General features: G+C 48.8%; 1 protein-coding gene and 1 long non-coding RNA gene across 3 annotated transcripts in view; both read right to left on the bottom strand.

The window, feature by feature from the left end:
* ATRN (attractin) overlaps positions 1-15464 on the bottom strand; it is a 145251-nt gene extending 129787 nt beyond the window's left edge. For both annotated transcript variants that reach the window (XM_027455845.3, XM_072037910.1), the window contains exon 1: positions 14905-15464. In XM_027455845.3, the coding sequence (XP_027311646.3) occupies positions 14905-15464 (560 nt within the window). The remainder of the gene's footprint in view (positions 1-14904) is intronic.
* On the bottom strand, positions 1059-13188 carry LOC140002521 (uncharacterized). Its single transcript, XR_011809296.1, has 3 exons — positions 6862-13188; positions 1696-5901; positions 1059-1207 (listed from the first exon to the last, which is right to left on the bottom strand). It is a non-coding gene; the product is annotated as an uncharacterized lncRNA (long non-coding RNA).
* Positions 15465-18786: the final 3322 nt, after the last annotated feature.

Here is an 18786-nt window from a genome sequence, read left to right as displayed (position 1 = left end):
AAAAAAGTGAAATAATTTATGGAAATAAATCTAAGGAAAAAAAAAGAGTGCTTTAGGGACTTAGCACTTCTGTGCCCCTACAGAAATTTCACCCAAATATTTACTATTTGATCTATTTAACAGTATATTTACTATTTATATTTAATCTATTTAATAGTTAATTTACTATTTAATCATTGCTTCACTGTCCCTCCCCAGCAACATCACCTCCTGCGTGAGATTTTATTTGACTGTTCCAAGGCAATAAAGCTAAACTGGCTGAAATTAACATCTCAATCCTTTAAGCACTTCTTGATCATATAAACAGTGACCACGAGTGCTGTTGGGTCTGTCACACTGAGAGTGGAAGATGCACTTTTCAGCAGAAAGCTCCAAAGAAATCCTTGGATTTCAATAAAACAAACCCCACAAACATTAATACATCGTAAGCAAGGAAAAAATGGACTTCCTGCAAATGATTTTACATCCAGACCAGCTCTTAAGCCCCTCAAAAGGTCAGGTTTCCCTCCAAGTGGGATTTTTGGGTAGAAACGCTGAACTTCAAACCCTGACGCAGAGCAAAGCCTGGTGAGAGCACCCAGCCTGCTCCGCTGGCAGCTCTCCATGCCAACCAGCGCTGAGTGACAGCATAACCACATTATTTTGCTTTAATTATTTCCATTTGAGGTTGCTGCTCTGTACTAAGAGGGCTAGAGGACTTTATATAACCTTTTCACGCTGTTAAATCGTAATATGGAAATATTTCATTTGGGAAAAGACTGAGACAGTAACTATTAGGAAACAAAATATCCCCTTCCCCATCTACACTGCTAGACTGGGAGCTGGAAAGCAAGACGTAAATAAAAAAGCCACCACAATCTTGGCTTCTAACATAATTTAATAGGTTTTCAAGGGGAAGATGGCATGACAAAAGGTACCAGGATCGCTGTATTCCAGCTTGCAATGCTTCCTACTTGAGGCAGGTTTCCGTGGGCTGTACAGCGAGCAGGATCAGAGCGCCTGGGGCCACAGTGAATCATCCAGCTCTCCGCATCAAACGTGGGGATTGCTTCACGTCAAAAAAACATCATTTATTCCATTTTTCCAAATCGCAAGACGAGCATTGCACGCTTGGCAAAGGGAACCTTTGGTAACTGCAGCGATCGTTTGTGGCTCGCACCGCTGACGCGCTGTAACGCTAGCTTTTCCTTACGCTGGGGAGAAATAACTGCAGGCGAGAGCATTTGCTGATCAATAGCCATGAACGACTTCAGTGCAAGCCTCAGCCAGGCTCCCTAAGCGTTAAACCTCAGCCAGACATCCTAGAAATAAGAGCTGAACACTCCTCTTGGGTAACAAGGGGTTAGAAACCCACCGCCTGGTTAGAGGAGGTGACGCAGGAGATGCTTTTAGTGGTGCTTTAAATGATATTATTGTTTTCCCTCTTCTACCTCGCTGCCTTTTTATTTCATTTGGCCTTGTGAGAAGCTTCACGCTGACAAATAACCATTCAAAGACCAGTTACTGTAAGTCAGCACGAGTAACACAGCACCGCAGAGTGCTTTCACCCCACTTCTGTCCCTTTGCTCATCCTTTTGCTTTCCCAGCGTGACGCAGGGATCTCCGCATCGGGATTCCCCGTGACACCACCAGCTGATGCAATCAGCACCCAGGTCAGCAGAGGAAATACCGAATCGGGTTCCAGCTCTGACTTACCAACAAATTCCCTCTCCCAAACGCTCCCTGTGATCCCTGTCACCTGGGAGGGTGCCTGGTTCCCCCGATGGCAGCACGAGTGGCACAACAGGAGGGATGCTTGGCTGTCAGCTCCCACACCGAAGGAAAAGCTCCCTCACACCACGTAGCAATGCTCCAGCTTCAGGACTGCTTCGGATGACACCAAATCAGACAGGTTTCCCAAGTCCAGGCAGTATTGAGCAACCTGCTGCAGATGCCTTGGTCCTAAAGGATGCTTAAAAACCACCCCCACACACCCCACAGCCCTCCGGCCGAGGCATTATTTTGTTTAAAACAGCACGATGTAAAACAGCAACCCTACCTGGCACCTTCTGTCCATCCTCAGTCGTTCCTTCCCTTAACACAAGCCCTAAAACCCATTTGCTCTCAAGGTCAGATTGTCAGGTCTGTATGCAGACAGCTCACCCTTCTCACCTTTATTTTTAAAAAGGGACATTCCACATCCCTATATTGCACAGTCCAAAGACTCAGCTGATGTTTCTTTCTACGACCAGCTCTTCATGCCGACTGTTGTTTAAAACTGCTCTTAAAAGATTACGGGAATCCTGACCCAAGAGAAAAATTTGATGCTACTTAGACAAAGAAAAGGTTTTAAAAGTGAATTAAGGACAGAGAGAATACAGCAGCCCTTCCCAAAACCTCACCGAGCCATTAAGACAGAAGAGCAGCAATGAAAAAGCCAGAAAATTCGATTTGAACCAGTGAACGTGAGTCCCGTGGCTACAAATAATCAGGACAACTTACAACGGGGACTATTTTAGGGGAAACACAATCCAAATGTTATGACTAGGACTCCTACGCACTCCCTCAGTACAAATAAGTAAGACGATCTGGGTACGTACGTACGAGGTTCTCATCTCCAACGCCAATGATGAGCTTTGCAGTTTAACAACCCGTCTGGGGAAGGGCTCCGCAATCCCCAAAAGAGTGGTGTGGGAAACAGCTCCCAATTACCGGCTGCAGATTGACAGCTAAAACACTGATTTGCTTCAGGAGGCTGTCAGCAGCCCGGCCTCAGCCTGCAAGGGCTGCGAAGTGCTTGCTGTACTGAATCAATTAGGCATCAAAGCAGTTAACCAGTTCATAAATCAATCCTGTAATTCCAGCCCACGTTAATTCGCTCCGAAAGGGAAACGTGCTGCACCCTCCTCGTGTGAGGCTTCTTCGGGAAAAAAAACAAAACAAAAAACAGGGAAGAAACCAAGGTACAGACCCTGACTGTAAAGGATCAGAGATTTCCTTTCTCCATTTTCAGACCTACCACAATTTGCTGTCGATACCACTGGAAAGCCAAGACAGTTGGGAAGTCCAAACAGTCCAAGGGTGGTAATCCTCAAAAGGCAGCTCACAGCAAAATTTTAGGATGAAGTGATAATTAATAAACTTAACATTATCTATATGAAAATTCCTTTGGGCAAACGATCTCCCCAATAGTTTTCTGAACCCGTTTTCTTTCCTCCCTAAATCTGTTCCTTAAACAGGATATTATACACTAAGGAATAAGAGTTGTGACCTGCACAACTCTTTATTTTAAACCCACACCTAGGTAACTGCACAGCTTTACTACACTGCAAGTTTTATGCAGAAGACACAGAAATATAACTGCTAAAAGGAAAAAAAAAAATGTAGAAAATTACCACTCCTAATTGTCAGCATATGCAGAGACAAAACTAATTAGAGCTGAGATTTTCCAGATTTTGTTTTTGAAGACTTTTTCTACGTATTCAAGAGCTAATAATAAAAACGTCTGACCAAGAGTAAAAGCTTATAAAAAGCTTTTCTTCCCTGCAGAGCAATTTCTACTCGAAGTCATTTATTTTTCTCAGAAAGGAGACTCTGGGTCTAAGTGCCAGAAGGTCACTGGATAGAGAGATACATCCTGATGGACAGATACAGATATTTTAACCCCATTAAAATCACACCTATTTTTTTTTATTATTATTTAACTGGACATTTAAGTAAAAGCAGCTCATGCCAAGCCACAATCCTGACCTGCTGCAAACCCTTAGCCCATCAAGGGTCCAGACTGCCAAAGGGGTTTCAGCGCTCCGGGTGTTTACACGTGTAAATCAGGAGAACTTAAGAATTCTCCACAATATTTGCTGGCCTCAAAACGAGCAGCATTTCCTCTTCAGATGTGACAATGATACCATGGAAAGCGTTCTGTCAGTGCTGGAGGAAATACACTGCTATGAAAGCGGCCTTCATCCAGCTACCCTGAATTTTTCCGTGAGAATTTGCTGCTTTTGGCCAAGCCATTCATGAAACTGTTAGGCTACAAGGCACTACAGGAATTAGCAATTCAAGCGTTGGAGTCCCGTGGGGCAGAGGGATGCAACCAGCCTGTCCTCGGCAGCCCTCAGATCCTACAAGACAGCTTTGATGCCCAAAGAGAAGCCCCAGCTCTGAAACATCCAGGCAGATTTCTGATGCCCATGACTCCATCACAGCTTTAAAGCACCAAGAAGTGTAGGAACATTACAGGGTTGACAGAAATTGATGGACACGTACGCAGTTGTCTGCTACAGTATTTCTTCTTCCATCCACAATAAAAAAAAAAACAAACACAAAATTCCTTTCTGAAGGCTGACTTCAGCTGTTCTCTACACAAAATAAGAGAATCACAGAATGGTTTGGGTTTAAAGGGACCTAAAAGACCATCTAATCCCAACCCCCTGCCATGAGCAGGGACGCCTCTCACCAGCCCAGGTTGCTCAAAGCCCCATCAAACCTGGCCTCGAGCATTTCCAGGGATGGAGCAGCCACAGCTCTGGGCAAACAGAAAACAGGAAAACGCTGATCTCTTTTCCAGGAAACACTCCAGATTTGGGGTCTGTGCTCACCCCATATTACCTTTACCACACTGCAGTAGGTCTGCAAAGCAACAGGGCCGAGCACCCTTCCCTCCTCCCCACACATCGTGCGAGCAGCAGCTCTCAAATCCTTTTTCCAGGAATCACAGAAACACTGCTCCTTCCTAGAAGAGAACTATTTAGATCACAGCAGCCGTGCACATCCCGAGTCCCATGACACAGCCAATGTTTTTTACCCCACAATGATGCAAGGAGATGCGTGAAGTTGCATCAACCTACAAAAAAGAAGGGAAAACCTCCCTGGGCCTCCCCTGGGAGCTGCAGAGAGTAAGCCTCTCTACCTTCGTGCCTGCACTCATTTCTCACCGTGATGTCTCAGTCTTAAGCGCCTCGACATGCTGAAAGTTTGGTTTTGGGAGGCTGCGAGTGAGAAAAAGGATGTTGTCTTCAACACAACCTCTTCACACCCTCGTACACACCCAGCTCGCATGGAAACAAGCAAACCGCAGGCACAAAAGATGTTCTGATGCCTTGACCAGCTCTGAGCAAATAAAGGGAGAAGCCACCACGTGAAAATCGGGGTAAATCCCACATGACAGATTCCTGTCAGCAATGAATAGAAAAATTAAGATCCCAATTGAGCTTCCTCACTTTTTGCATACAATATCCCTTCTCACAAGCCTCAGTGAAGCTGATTACGGCGTATTTATAGTAACATTAACCACATTTCTTTTGTAGGACAGTACAGACAAAGAAGTTGGATACCAGTTGCCATGCAGAACAACCACAACGTCCTTTGAAACCGCCACATCACTGCATGAATAACGCCACCATCAGAACATTTTTCAACATCTCTCTTTAATAACTCATCCTTGTTTCATAGATAAGGAGGGTAAACCAAGAAATCAGATGATGAGCTGTGTTCCTGCCCGATTGCTAGAAGTAGGAAGTATTGCACCCTACTATTGGTGATGCTGCACCCTGAAGGTCTTCAAGGCTAAAGGCAGATCGAGTGATACGGCAGCACTTGGGAGTTTTGGCAAAGCCAAGGAGGAAGCAAAAAGCCAACGCTGGCTGCGATAGCACCCTTCACTTTGAGACAAGGCTTCCATGCCTTACAGCAATATAAATACTGAGTGTTTGCTTAAAAACAAACCATCAGGAGATGTGGACCAGGGAGAACAGCTGCCTGCACTGTTGGCTGAGGAACAGAAACCAGCCCAGGCTTCACCTCGAAGAAGTTTTGAAGAAATGGCCCGATTTTGAAGAACAACTGCTGTGCCAACTCCAGCTGTTTTTTTGTTCATTGCCTTTGCCTTTTCAGGACCCGAGTCCCTTCGCCCTTTTTCCACTGTAATAGAAGGAAAAGTTACGGGTTACCAAGTCCCTACAGCTTCACGAACCAACCACACAATCCCAATTCCCACCAAATTGCCCCCACTTTACACCCCAAACCCAGACCTGCATGCAAGCTGCGAGCTCTGCTGTTTGCAGCAGGGATTTATGCACAAATTGGCACATGTGCCTGCTGCCCCAGAAATCTTTGACAGCTCAGGTTGCTGGGAATAGCAGCAAACAACGTCAGGCCAGGCATTCGTGGACTGCTACGTTATGCACAGGTTGGAGTTTCAGGCTCCCGGTACAAATCCAGACAAAACAAGCGAAAAAATTATCAGCATATCCTCTAAAAAACAAATTCCCAGCAGCATTAGAACGGATGGTTTAGAAAAAATGTGCAGAGGCAAGAAGTCAAGTTCTGGTTTTGACTCTGAACTACTCCAACACCTCCTCCAAATGATTCATCCTCCAATAGTTGAGCGAGGGCATGTTTAAACACCCGTCACAGTTCCCCAAATGAAAAACACCAAATTTAAAGAATCTCCCCAACCTGTGCTTGTGAGAAGCAGACGCCGACTGACCCATATTTAAATGACTCCCGGTGATGAGGCTGAGTGCCATAAATCAAGCAGTTAACAAAAGCACCAACTCTGTCAGGCTGCAGCTATAAATAAATAAATGCATCTGGAAGCACAGAGCCCATCTCGCACCAGGAATTCAGCACCAAATTTTTCACGTAATACACAAGCAACCAGCCACAATTATTCCCGTTCCCAATCTCAGTTTGAAAAAAAAAAATATAAAAGCCACAGAGCCTTGAGTGACCTCACAAGGAATTATTTCCCAACGTGTTATTTGCAGCGTGGTGCTTCTCCTCCAGCTGAACAAGCAGCTTGCGATGCCTGCCTGCAATCCTGCCAGGGCAGAACATTTTTTCTAAGAACCTCGATTGCAAGGATCACAGGAGGTTTACCCTGAGCCTCCTCCTGCTGCCCTGCAGTCAGCATTTCACCCCGTGCTCCTTGGCAGCTCCGGTCTTGCAGCGGCTGCGGAGTTTTTTCTTGGAATCACCGCCGCCGATGACGCAGAAGAGCAAAGTTTGGTGCAAATGCAGATAGCGGAGAACCTCAGCACAGAGGTTGCTGGAAAAATTCACGTGATGGCCTGCGGGCTGCATTAATGGGGTCTCGGGAATTAATCATTAAGCAGGCAGGTGCCTAACTTGGGCAGGACCAGCACCACACGCGGCTACAGCAAGGGTTTTCACAAAGCCGTGCTGGGCAGCTTACTTTGGAGGAACACAAACACGCTCTCGATGGTGGCAAACAAGGAAATCCAAAACGCGCACGCAGGGTGAGCCTCGGTCATAGATTTTCTGCCGATAAGGGCTGAAAATATCTGGCAGCAGCCCCACAATACCCACGCTTCGAGCGCTACAAAGCTGTGAAAGGAAGGATGTAACGCCACACGTGCAAGGATGCTGAAAATAAACCCACACTCACCCAGCCACGCGTTACACCAGCAGTAACTCACCAAAGCAAGAGACCCTGGAAGCATCATTTATTTTTTTTTGTTCGTGGCAATACTAATGAGTGAAAAGCAGCAGGGAGAAAGGCGACCACAGCTTCAAAAAGCACCGTAATTGAAGCCGCCGTTTTTCTCTCGCTTGACAACGAAATAAGGTTAACTCCAACCTACATTTTCAGAACGGAACAATGCTCCTCACCTTCTGCATTCGGGTTCATAAATGGGTTTACAGAAATGCTAATTCATCCGCGCCAAGCTTTTATACCCTAAGCAGACAAGCACCACCTCGGAGACGGATATTAAATTTTCATGCAATACAAACACTGACTAATAAGAAACTCTTCAAAAGGGTGTTTTCCTACCTTAGCCTCGCTTATTATCTGTCCTTTCAGGCTACAGAAGCTAGCAAATAAAAACTAAGGCTTCTGAGAAACAGGAGATACAAAGAGAACAACAAATAAGAGAAAAAGTGGGATTTTCACAGCTGCATTCACGCATCCTCAGGTCTCCACACAAAACCCGTCTGCCCTGGGCAGTGCTGAAAGACATTAAGGATTGTTTTCATCCTTAGTAGTGTGCGCAATGCCCTCCCTACCTACCTGAAGCAACAACCTCTACATGGGTTTTTGTAACACCTGTGAAGCATGTCCAAGATGTGGAGCATGGTGTAAGGCAGCGCTGTTTGTTCTGCAGCTACGAGCTCAGCAGGCTTGGCAGGAGAGGGGGGAAAAATAAAAGTTTTAGACAGTGGAAAACCCCAGCTAGCACAATCACCCTTGCATCACTTGGATTCTGCTTCTGCATTTTCAGAGAACTGAAAACTCTGACTGGGGACTCTGCGGGAAGCAGATTTACCCAAGGAAACCACAACTGGTACCTGAAACTTCAAGCAGCCCCCACTTCATTCTAGAAGTATTTCAAGCCATCTGATCTGGCCATCAGCTGCTCTTCGTTATCAGGAACATCGCTCAGCTGATCAGCCTAACACTGAAATCTGTTCCACATGACAAAGGCCATTATCAGCCCGAAATACCAAGTCCGTTTCCTTTAAAACGTTATTCTAAAAATCTGCCATTCTGCTGTGCTAAATTTAGCTCATCGGATTTTAACTTCCAGACTGCTCAGTGTGCAGGTCAGGTCTCTTGCCATCCTTCATGATTTCACCAGGAAGGATCCCTCCCATTGTCAGAATCCCAAGGATTTAAGGCTCTAGAAGCCAAAATCATGCCCTGAATCCCATCTACTGAAACCCGTGCAGCAACCTGCATCTCCGTTTGCCCAGAAAGATGTAAAATAAATATTTATTTTAAGCAAAGGGAGGGGAGGACGTTTGTGGCGGTCTCGTGTCCAAGGGAACTCCACGTGGATCTGCCATAAACAAAGGAACAAAAGCAGGAAACCCAAACCATTAATCGTCTCTGGTTCAGTATTTCATGACTTCACGACTGTTTGATTCAAAGCCATGCCGAAAGGTAAATTGTCATCTTCATTCTGTGCTGCGCTATTGCTTATCAAATCTTCCAGCCCCACTTTCAATGCACTGCAGAGATTTCGCAGGCAGACCTCGGCTATACAAGAATAAAATACTGCTAAGAAGATTCTTGCAGTCCATCTTAGGGTGAGCTCCAGTTTGTATTGGTTTCCTCCCCTTCTAAAACCCCTTTACTTACAAAATCACACAATTCTGAACCCCATCTTCTGTATTTTTTCTGTATTTTTTCCACTACATTTTAGAAGATGTGATTTAAGAGCTCCTAAAGAACTCCTTGCAGAGAAAATGTTGAGCACAGAAGAAAAAAAAAAAAAAAGCAAAGCTCTACAAGATCAAGAAGCTAACTCCAAGTGCCGTGCTTGGAACTTCAAATTGGAAAAAAAAATTCTTCCGGCAAACTGTTTAAGAAAAGAGCACCCAAGGGTATCGTTAATTAATGCGGTAATCCAGCAGGTTGGTCAGCAGCAGCATTATCTCAGGATAGAGAGGATTTTCAGCATGGATCATCACAGACACTTACGTTACGCACTGGAAGTTCATGGTCTGAAATTTGATTGCTCATCAAAGCTTCAGAGGAACAAGCCGGGAAACTGAGATCTGCCACCTGCCTTCCAAGCATTGCTTAACTTCACGAGGGCGCACGATAAGAGCACCTCCCGGTTCTTTTGAAGACTTATAATAAAATGCCATTTCTGTGGAGACTCAGTCATTTGGTGAAATTTCAATAAAATCACTTCTGTTGATTGTAAATTGAGTAAGATGGTAACGAACACCCAGCTCAACGCGAGTTTATTTTGGATCCATGGTGAAAGAAGCAACAGAGCCTGTGAAATAATGGAAAAAACTAGAGGAGCATCAGACAACTTCTGCTGACCTGATACAGGTGGCTGTTCCCTGGTATTCCAAGAGAGAAATGGGACACAAATGTCTTTTGTGAGGACTGCTGAAGACAAGGAGATGCTGGTGCTCAGGTCCAAGGCGTGCTCCTGGACTTGGCAGGCACAACAAGGTTCCCCCTACCTGCTCCATCACCCCCATAGGTCCCAAAGCTCAGCCACACTCCAGCAAGCAGACAGCCACTGGTCCTGCTCCTCGCACCCGCAGGCTGAGGCTGTGAGCTGCTCGGCGATTCCAGCACCTAAATGCTCAAAGGGGAAGGTGCTCGGTGGGCATGAGGCAGAGGTGACAAAGATCCAGCCCCCTCTGCACTGTTTTACTGTCCTGCATTGCCTGCTGTCCTCTCCTCGCTGTAGAGCACGCTGTGAAGTAGAAGTGAGCTTACTGCAAGCATTAAATAACTGAGGCCAGGCAAATAAACGTGCTGGCCACAAAGCAAGAAGTGCAGAGCCTCCTAGGTATGTGAAAAGCATTGAATTGTTTCAGAGATGAACCTTTTTTCTTCGAACTCTAGTAAAATAGCAGCCTTTCCATCCACAGATTAACAACAGAACGGCGAGAATGAGGATGAAACATCAACCAAGAGTTTCTCTCTCCACGGACAGACCACATAAACCCATAGACAGACAGATATATATACACACAGACATATTCACACACCTCCGAGCAAATTTTCAAAATCCAAACTTGTAAATAATGCCTCCGAGATCTAAATTAAACCATTTAAGTAGGCTTTTTTCTTCCCCCAATGTTTTCCTGGAAGCTCATCCTGCTTAGACATTTCCAGCTCGCATAGCCCACTCTCTTACCACCAGGGCACGTCGTTGGAGGGAGCCTTTCGCACAGCACCATGGAAGAGAAAAGAATTTTAAACGCACGATAATGCCCTAATGAAAAGAGAGCAGTGGAGCTGGGATCAGGCACAAACACAACACCCAAATCTAATTTGAGCACTTAAACTGATTTGATTCAAATTGCCAACAACCTCTAATATATTAAGTAGCTTTCTGACTTTCATGAAGCTCTGAACTGCATCAGGTAGCTCCTTAAAGACAGCGAATTTGTGCAGTAGCTGTTGACCAAATTCCCATTTATTTAAGAACGGGACCCGTGACAGTCCTTTGCTAACTTGCAGCTCTCACAGGTTACGATCTACCCAAATCATCTAGGGAGAAAATTCCTTTTACTGCAATATTCTTTGGCCAAGGAGAGCGTGTAACCACAGAGTCCCTAATAACATTCAATCAGCAGCCCCAAACTGCCTCCATTAAATTAATAAAGTGGTAGTTTCAAAGATACACCCTAATCTTTATTTTTTTTCCCCCCCCACTGCCACGTTCCATTGCTAAGCACCGCTTCACGTTTTCCATCTCCCACCTCAAAAAAAAGCAAAAAAAGGATTACCATGAAAGGAGAGAAGCAGCGCCCTTACACACAAAACCCTGGTTTTCTGGAAACATTTGGTGTCTAATTATATACAACACAGAGTCTGTTCGTTTTTGCTGCTAGGATCGTACACCAAATCGCCCAGCAGCGCGCCTACCGACACCGCTAGCATCCAGCCACCTTCCCAGAAGGTAGCACCTTGAGAGTTCATCTAATCCTCTCCAATTTTTGGCCAAGAAACCTGCGTAGAACAGCGGTCACCTCGTAACCTGTGCCCTCCCTCCCTCTGCAGCCAGCCGAAACGATTCCCTTGGAGGCACCGAGTGCTGAGCAAAGCACCTGGTGCTGCACCTCCCTCGAGCAGGAGCCTGGCACCAGGCAGCAGGGCAGCAGCAGAGGACAGGAGCACGCCAGGCGTGCCCTACATTTTCTGCCGCAGCTCTGTGGAAAGCCACGCTCTCGGGCTCTGCCTCGAAAGAATTCAGGTAGCTGGCTCCTCGCCTCGAAAAACAGGCCGCCCGGAACGGCTCACACCTCGCTCCTCTGCCTGCCCACCCTTCAGCCGCGCAAAAATGGGCGTTTTCTTCATTTTCCTAGAAGTACAAATTATCACCAAGACCACGTGCAGGTGCATTTATGCGTGGCTTCCTTTTTGAGCCAGAACAGCAGGCATCCTGAGGAAAAACACACAAACACCTCCACGTGAGACCAGCGCTGCACCGCACGGCGTCTCCCCTCCTGCGTTTTGGGTGAAACAAGAAAGAAAATGGTGCACGTTTCTTACCACAGTATAAGTACAAAGACTTGCCTGATATCAAGTATGAGCAGCCTGTAACACAGGGCACAGCATCACAACTCCAGTGCACACCATAAACCAGCCAAGGCCACGAACGCAGTCACCATCAACACCCAGATAAAGAGCAGGGCGATTAACGTGCCCACTTTAATTGCATTTCACCATCAGGTAGATAAGCATGTGGGATATACCACGCTTGGAAATAAATTTTCACCTGCCCTCACGCTTCCCATCCATCCCTACGGGTCGAAAACCAATCTTTTTGAAGCCAAGCTCTGGAGAAACACACCAAAAAAGCTGCGGTGCCATTGCTGACGGGACAGTAAGTCCGAGGCAGGGGAGAGCTGTGACCGCAGAGCTCTGAACGTTGCTCAAGAACACTCGCTGGCACTTTTCTTAGAGCTCAAAGTCTAAAAAGATGACTAGAAACTTCAGCTCACCGGTAAACAAACAAACAGCGGAACAGAACAGCAGGAGAGAAAAACATCCGGTATATTTTCAGCCAAAATTTTACGCTGGAATTGGGGTTGAAAGAGGAATAAGCAGCTTTATCAAGGAAGACGAGCAGTTAGCAGTGAAAATAAACCAACTCGTTTGTACTCAGCAGCCCCACTTGTGCTACCCAAAAAAGCCTTTGCCTCTATTCACATCTGGTCCCCTTAAACGTCCAAATGTCCTCAAGTGCTCGAGGAAGGTAACAGCAAGCGGCTATTCTGAAGTGCACCCTTCTCAACCAGAAGAAAACACTTATCTAGAATAAAATACTAGGAGAAAATTAACCAGAAGAAAATACTTCTCATGACACTGGCTAAAACCCTTGAAAAGGAAGCTCTCAGCTTCCAGAGCCTGCCCGGCCAGGCACAGATCCCTTCCAAACCCTCTTCCCAATTAGCTGCAAACAGATACAAACAAAACTCCAAATAAAAAACCAGCAGAATCAACTCGGAAATCCCTCAAAGTCTCTCTCATCTCATCCACGCGGCTCCCCTTCCCCCGAGCGTCACTGGAGGGGGTGCCTGGTGCTTTCCACGAGGAGCTGTCTCAGAAGCAAGCTCTACCCAGGACAATCGGCCTTTTTTTTTTTTTCCATTTCCTTTTTTTTTTTCTTTCCCCGAAGCACCAGCCCTGCTGAGAAGTCACCGAACACACGCGGCCACGCGCTGCCTCTCGCTGCCACAGCTGCCGAAACCGAAGCAGGTAACCACCTCACGGACACTTCACCATCTTTACGGACAATTCGGCTGGAAATAAAAGCTTCCAGAGCAGGCAGGGCACATTTCCAACATGCTTCCAGACAGATCTCCCACTCCTCGCCCTGTGGGACAGACGCCAGCCACACAGCCCACCTCAGAGCCCCGTCAGCACACCCCTCCTCTCAGTCCCGCAGGCGGCCCAGCAGCTCCCAGCCACCACCCCCGGCCCTCCCCAGGCACCAGCACCACTCCCACCAGCCCCAAAAGCTGCTCGTGCACCCCTCCTCTCCCTCTCCAAGCCAGATCCTACCCCCCAGCTGCACCCCACAGCTTCCCCTACCTCTGTCCCTACCCAGAAACCGGCCCCACACTTGCTTCTTCCACCTGCCTCTGACCACAGCCGTCTCCATAGAAATCCCAAACCCTCTACAATCGCAGCCCCCACACCTTCCCCAACCCCTTCTCACTTTTCAGAGCTCCTAAAACCCCATTACTCCCCCTGTGCGCTACCATCACCCAGTTTTCCCCCCTAACACGCTCAGCCCTACACCCAGATGCGCCCCTACATGCAGCCCTACACCCACAGCCCCCTGCCCCTACACAGCCCCAACCCTTCAGCCTCACCGCTGATGGTGAAGGTTCCCCTGCAGACCTTTAACACCCCAAATCCTCCTCCCTTGCTCCTGCCCCTCCCTGCAGGATCAGCACCCCATCCTCTCACCCTACTGCTCCCACACCCCGCACCCCCTGGATCCATCCCCACCCCCCTGAGACCCCATTGCTGGGCAGAGCCAGCGGGGGGGGGGCACCCAACCCCTGCTGCCCCTAGGCCTTACACCCAAATCCCAAGTGGCCCTGGCCCCTTTCCTTCTCCTCCTCCCCCCAACCCTGCCACACCCCAGTAGCCAGGGGCCACCCCATAGACCCCCCACCGGGGCATCCCATAGGGGGCCACCCCATAGATGATGCTGCCTGTGGGGCTACCCCATAAGGGGCCACCCCACCGATCACCCCCCCCACAGCCCCCCATTGGGGTCATCCCATAGGGGGCCACCCCACAGACCGTCTCCAGGGCTCATCCCTTAAGGGATCCCCCAACAGACACCACCCCAGGACCATCTCATCAGGGGCCACCCCACAGACCTCACCCAGGGGGCTACCCCATAGGAGACCACCCCACAAACAACGTCTCCCCTTGTGGGGACCACGCCTTATGGGGCTGCCCCACAAACCCTTCCCGGGGTCATCCCACCAGGGACCACCCCAGAGGCGACCCCCACTAACGGGGGCCCCCCTTAGGGGGACCCCCAACAGACCCCCCTCAGGGCTCATCCCTTCTGGGGCCGCCCCACAAACAACCCCCTCCACGGGAACCACTCCAGAGGGGACCACCCCACAGCCGACCCCCCCACGGGGACCACCCCATAAAGGGGCCACCCCACACCCCCCCTAGATCCACCCCATAGGGGGGCCACCCTATACTCCCCCTTACCCCACCACACCCCCCCTCACCCCACCACACCCCTATTACCCTACGAAACCCCCCAAAACCCCCCCAACCCCCTTCTCACAACCCCTCCACACCCCCCAACCCTACCACAGCCCCCAGCCTCGCTCCCCTCCCTCTCCCTCAGCTCCCCCCGGACCCCCTCAAGGCCACAGGTTCCCGGTGCCCCCCCCCAATTCCCGGTGCCCCCCCCAACCCCAAAAATTCCCGGTACTGACCTGAAGCGGCCCCCGCAGTGCTGGCACTGGTCTCCCACCCAGCCGGGCTGACACTCGCACTGCCCGCTGGCCGGCTGGCAGCGCCCACCGTTGGCGCAGGGTTTGTCGCATTCCTTCCCTAAAGCCGCCGCCAAAACCGCCGCTTCTTCAGAAGCTCCGGCGGCACCGGCTGCACCGAAAAAGGGCCCGGCCGGTCCTAAAAGAACCCAAAACAAAAAAAAAGGAGGTAACAACCTCCACCCGGCCCGGGTAACCGGGTGAAGAAACGCTGAAAGCTCCCGAGCCATCTGCCGAATGCCGGCCGGGACGACGCGGCCCATCCGCCGCGGGGGCCTCCCGGGACGGTGGCCGCTGAGGGGGCTTCCGCCGCCGCCGCCGCCGCTACGGTGGCCGGGAGGGGGCGGGAGGAGGGAGGGGAGGGAGGGGAACGGGGCGGGGGGGTGGGGAAATGGGGGGGGGGGGGGAGGCGGTGCCGCCGTTGCCGCCGCCCGGCCGCCGCCGGTGACGTCACTCGTTGGCGCGGGGAGCGTGAGGGGGTGCCCCCCCCACCCCTCCGCCATCTTGTGCCCCCCCCACCACCACCACCCCAGCACCCCGCCATGTTGTTCCCAGGCGGTTGGTGCTTGGAATGGTGGAGTGAGGGGTGGGGGAGCCCTCACGGATCGACCCCGGTGTTGCCCGCTGAACTGTGGCCCCAAGCACCACGTCCCCAAGCACCACATCCCCCAAGCACCATGTCCCCAAGCACCACGTCCCCAAGCACCACGTCCCCAAGCACCTTCCCTCGAACACCCCCAGGGACGGTGACTCCACCACCTCCCTGTCACCCCGTCCCCACCCCTGACCGCTCTTTCTGACAGAAATGTCTCCTCGTTTCCCACCCACACCTCCCCTAACACAACTTGAGGCCATTCCCTCTTCTCCCACCATTACCAGAGCTCCCCACAGCTCCCTTCAGGCAGTAGCAGAGAGCAATGGGGTTTGCCCTGAGCCTCCTCCAGCCCAAAACCCCGCAGTTCCCTCAGCCACCCCTCACAGGACTGGTGTCCCAGACCATTCCCCAGCCTCATATCATGGCCACGCTCCAGCACCTCAATGTCCTTCTTGGACTGAGGGGCCCAAAACTGAACCCAACGCTCAAGGTGCGGCTTCAGCGGAGCAGAATACAAGGAGACAGAGAGGTTTCCACCATGGGCTCAGAGGCTTCAAGGTTGAAATCAGATCAAAAAAAAATAATAATAATAAACGGTTTTCATTTATTTTTGGTTGGTTGGTTGGCTTTTAAACAAGCACTTGTGCTGCATGTGGTACAGGGTGTCCCAGCTGTGGTGAGGGGAGCAGGGTGCCATCAGCCAGGCTTTGTGATCCCCCCTAGGACACAGGGCTGGTGCAGGAGCACCCAAGGGAGCTGTGCCTTGTGCTCGGGTTGTGCCCTGAGCTCATCCAAGTGGCAGCTCAATTTGTGCCGACATCCACCATCGTTTGGGCTCGCATGAGCACAAGGAGCAGGCTGCTGTCCAGGGGCACTAAACCGAGCTTGGAAACATGGGGTGTTTGTCATTGCATGGCAGTGAGGGCTTCATGGTTAAAATTGGGAAGATTCATCCATTTTACCTAATTGGGTAGGTTAGAAAATGTATTCTTCAGAAAGGGATACCTTCCTACCCTGCAAAACGAGCTAATGCTTTGCAAGGATTTCTAAACCTTAATTCCTAACAGCGAAGAAGTAACGCAGTTATATCTCTAGCCTTCTCCTGAGCTCCTGGGCAAAGCATCAGGATGTCTTCCGAACACACCAGCAAGGATGCCATATGCAGCAGGAAGGGTGGAGCAGAAATGTGGGTGCTGTTTGAAGTTATCGTGCCTTTCGTTTCCAGCTGGGTGAAGTAGTGAGAAAATTGAAGATGTTGGCGCTCTTGGGTAAGCCTTGCCCTTTGTGTATCTCCATTAATCTGGCTGTATTTGGAGTTACTTGGGTAGTTAATTTAATACCTTGTTTCAAATGTAGGAAGATGTCAACAGTTGAGAAGTATTTTGTTGTTGTTGTTGTTTAATGAAAGGCGAAAAATGCATATTATTCATATTTTTCCCTTGAAAGGAGGCAACCAGGATTTAGGTATACTAATGCGATGGTAAACAATGACCGAGATAGAAATAGCCTGACTCACTGTATTTATTGGTTCATTTTTATTTATAAATAAAAACAGCAGTTACCTGAGCTGAAGGAGGTCTGCGTAATAAACAGATATAGGTTTGAGTGCATAGGAAAGAAAATGGTTTGAAGACCAAGATGTGTACGTCTGCTTTCAGTCACACATTTTTCTAACAAAACTCGTTTTTCTTATAGTTTGCCTTTTCTGCTTGAGGCCCGGGAAGGAGAATGAAATCATGGCTTCAGTTTAAAAATGCTGGGCTGCTCTGGTAGCCAAAGGAGGAAGAAAAAAATGTCAGAGATGAGAGATTACGAAACCTTCTGGACCATATGGAGATGGTATTTCTATCTGCATGTGTTTTCCTGGGCCCCAGACAACTGCCAGCACGCCCAGGGAGGATTCGGATACCATCCACTGGCCTGCCACTGTCCAAGGCATTGCCACCAAAAGCCAGTCTGGCTCCAAGGCTCACTGAGTTTGGGATGCAGCCAGCACATGGTACTGCTCTCTGGATTGTCCTCTGTTGCTGCCAGCATGACTTGCTCCCACCAGCTCAAGTCAAAGGGTTTCCACCTGTGGAATTTCTCTGGGACAGCTTCTTTATCGCGTGTATCACTTAGATATCACCTGCTCTTGCCTAGGGTTGGCATCTGCTGTCAAATATCACCTCCGCCCTCTGCCTGGGTCTGTTAGTATTCACCTGCAGCTGTCAGAGGGAACAATACCTGTGTTTTCACAATTCCTGCTTGCCTCTTTCTTGCCAAACACAGGTATTTGTTGCACAAGAGAATGAAAGTAAAAAGGTTGATTGACATAGTGGGAATAAACTTGGAGAAACTGCTCGCATCCTCCAGTTAAATCAAAGTTGGAGAAGGGCTTGTGTGCTCAACAACTTTTTTTTCTTTTTTCACCTAAATTTGTTGGTCCAACACAAGATATCATCTCTCCGTATACCTTGTCCTACCCTTTTTTGTATAGTAAGTAGTTCCTTAAAATTGGCAATCAAGGGAAAACTTTTCTACAAAAAACCTGAAATAATCAAATCTGTGCAGGAGTGGGTTAGTTTTAATCAAGCAAACTTCATCTGTCTGAAAGGAAGGGTTAAGAAAGATTAGCTCGGCTGCATAAGATCATCCAGCGAAGGAGAGTGGGGAGAGAATCACATTGTGGCAAGGTGATAGTCCAGCTAATGCAGCATTCATCAGCTGCCAGTGGCCAATCTCAAATGCTTCAGAGAAGACTAACATCCGTGAGTGTTGCACAATAGAAGAAATCCTTTCCTGACCTTGCGAGGGATCACACTGTGCCCTGTTGCTATCTGGAATAAAACATTAACCATGGGAGGACATTATTGTTAAATTAAGCTCAGTCTCACCAATTTTAACGCGCAAAGAATGCTCGTAAATTCTTCCTCGTTTATTTGTTTTTGTTTCTGCTATCAAGCAACTTTCCAACATGCGAATATGGTTTGGAAGGGGAGGAGTTAGGTTAGCTCAGAAGGCAGGCTAGGCTATTTTTGTTTTGGAAAGCTGAAATGCTTCATAATAGACATACTAGAATGATAAAACGCCCTTTCCTGGCAACAGGCACGGCAGGACAATGGTGTTTTTGCAAACCACACATAGTAAGAGTATTGCACTGAGGGATGGAAGAGTCCTGGGGGAAAAAAAAAGAAAAAAAGAATGTCATCAGAACAGCACACGACTACATGCAGCACTTGAAAACAACA

The sequence above is a fragment of the Anas platyrhynchos genome, chromosome 4 (assembly GCF_047663525.1).
Source record: "Anas platyrhynchos isolate ZD024472 breed Pekin duck chromosome 4, IASCAAS_PekinDuck_T2T, whole genome shotgun sequence".
NCBI lineage: Eukaryota > Metazoa > Chordata > Aves > Anseriformes > Anatidae > Anas > Anas platyrhynchos.
The sequence above is the reverse complement of the archived record's forward strand: the minus strand, read 5'-3'. Positions and strand labels throughout refer to the sequence as shown.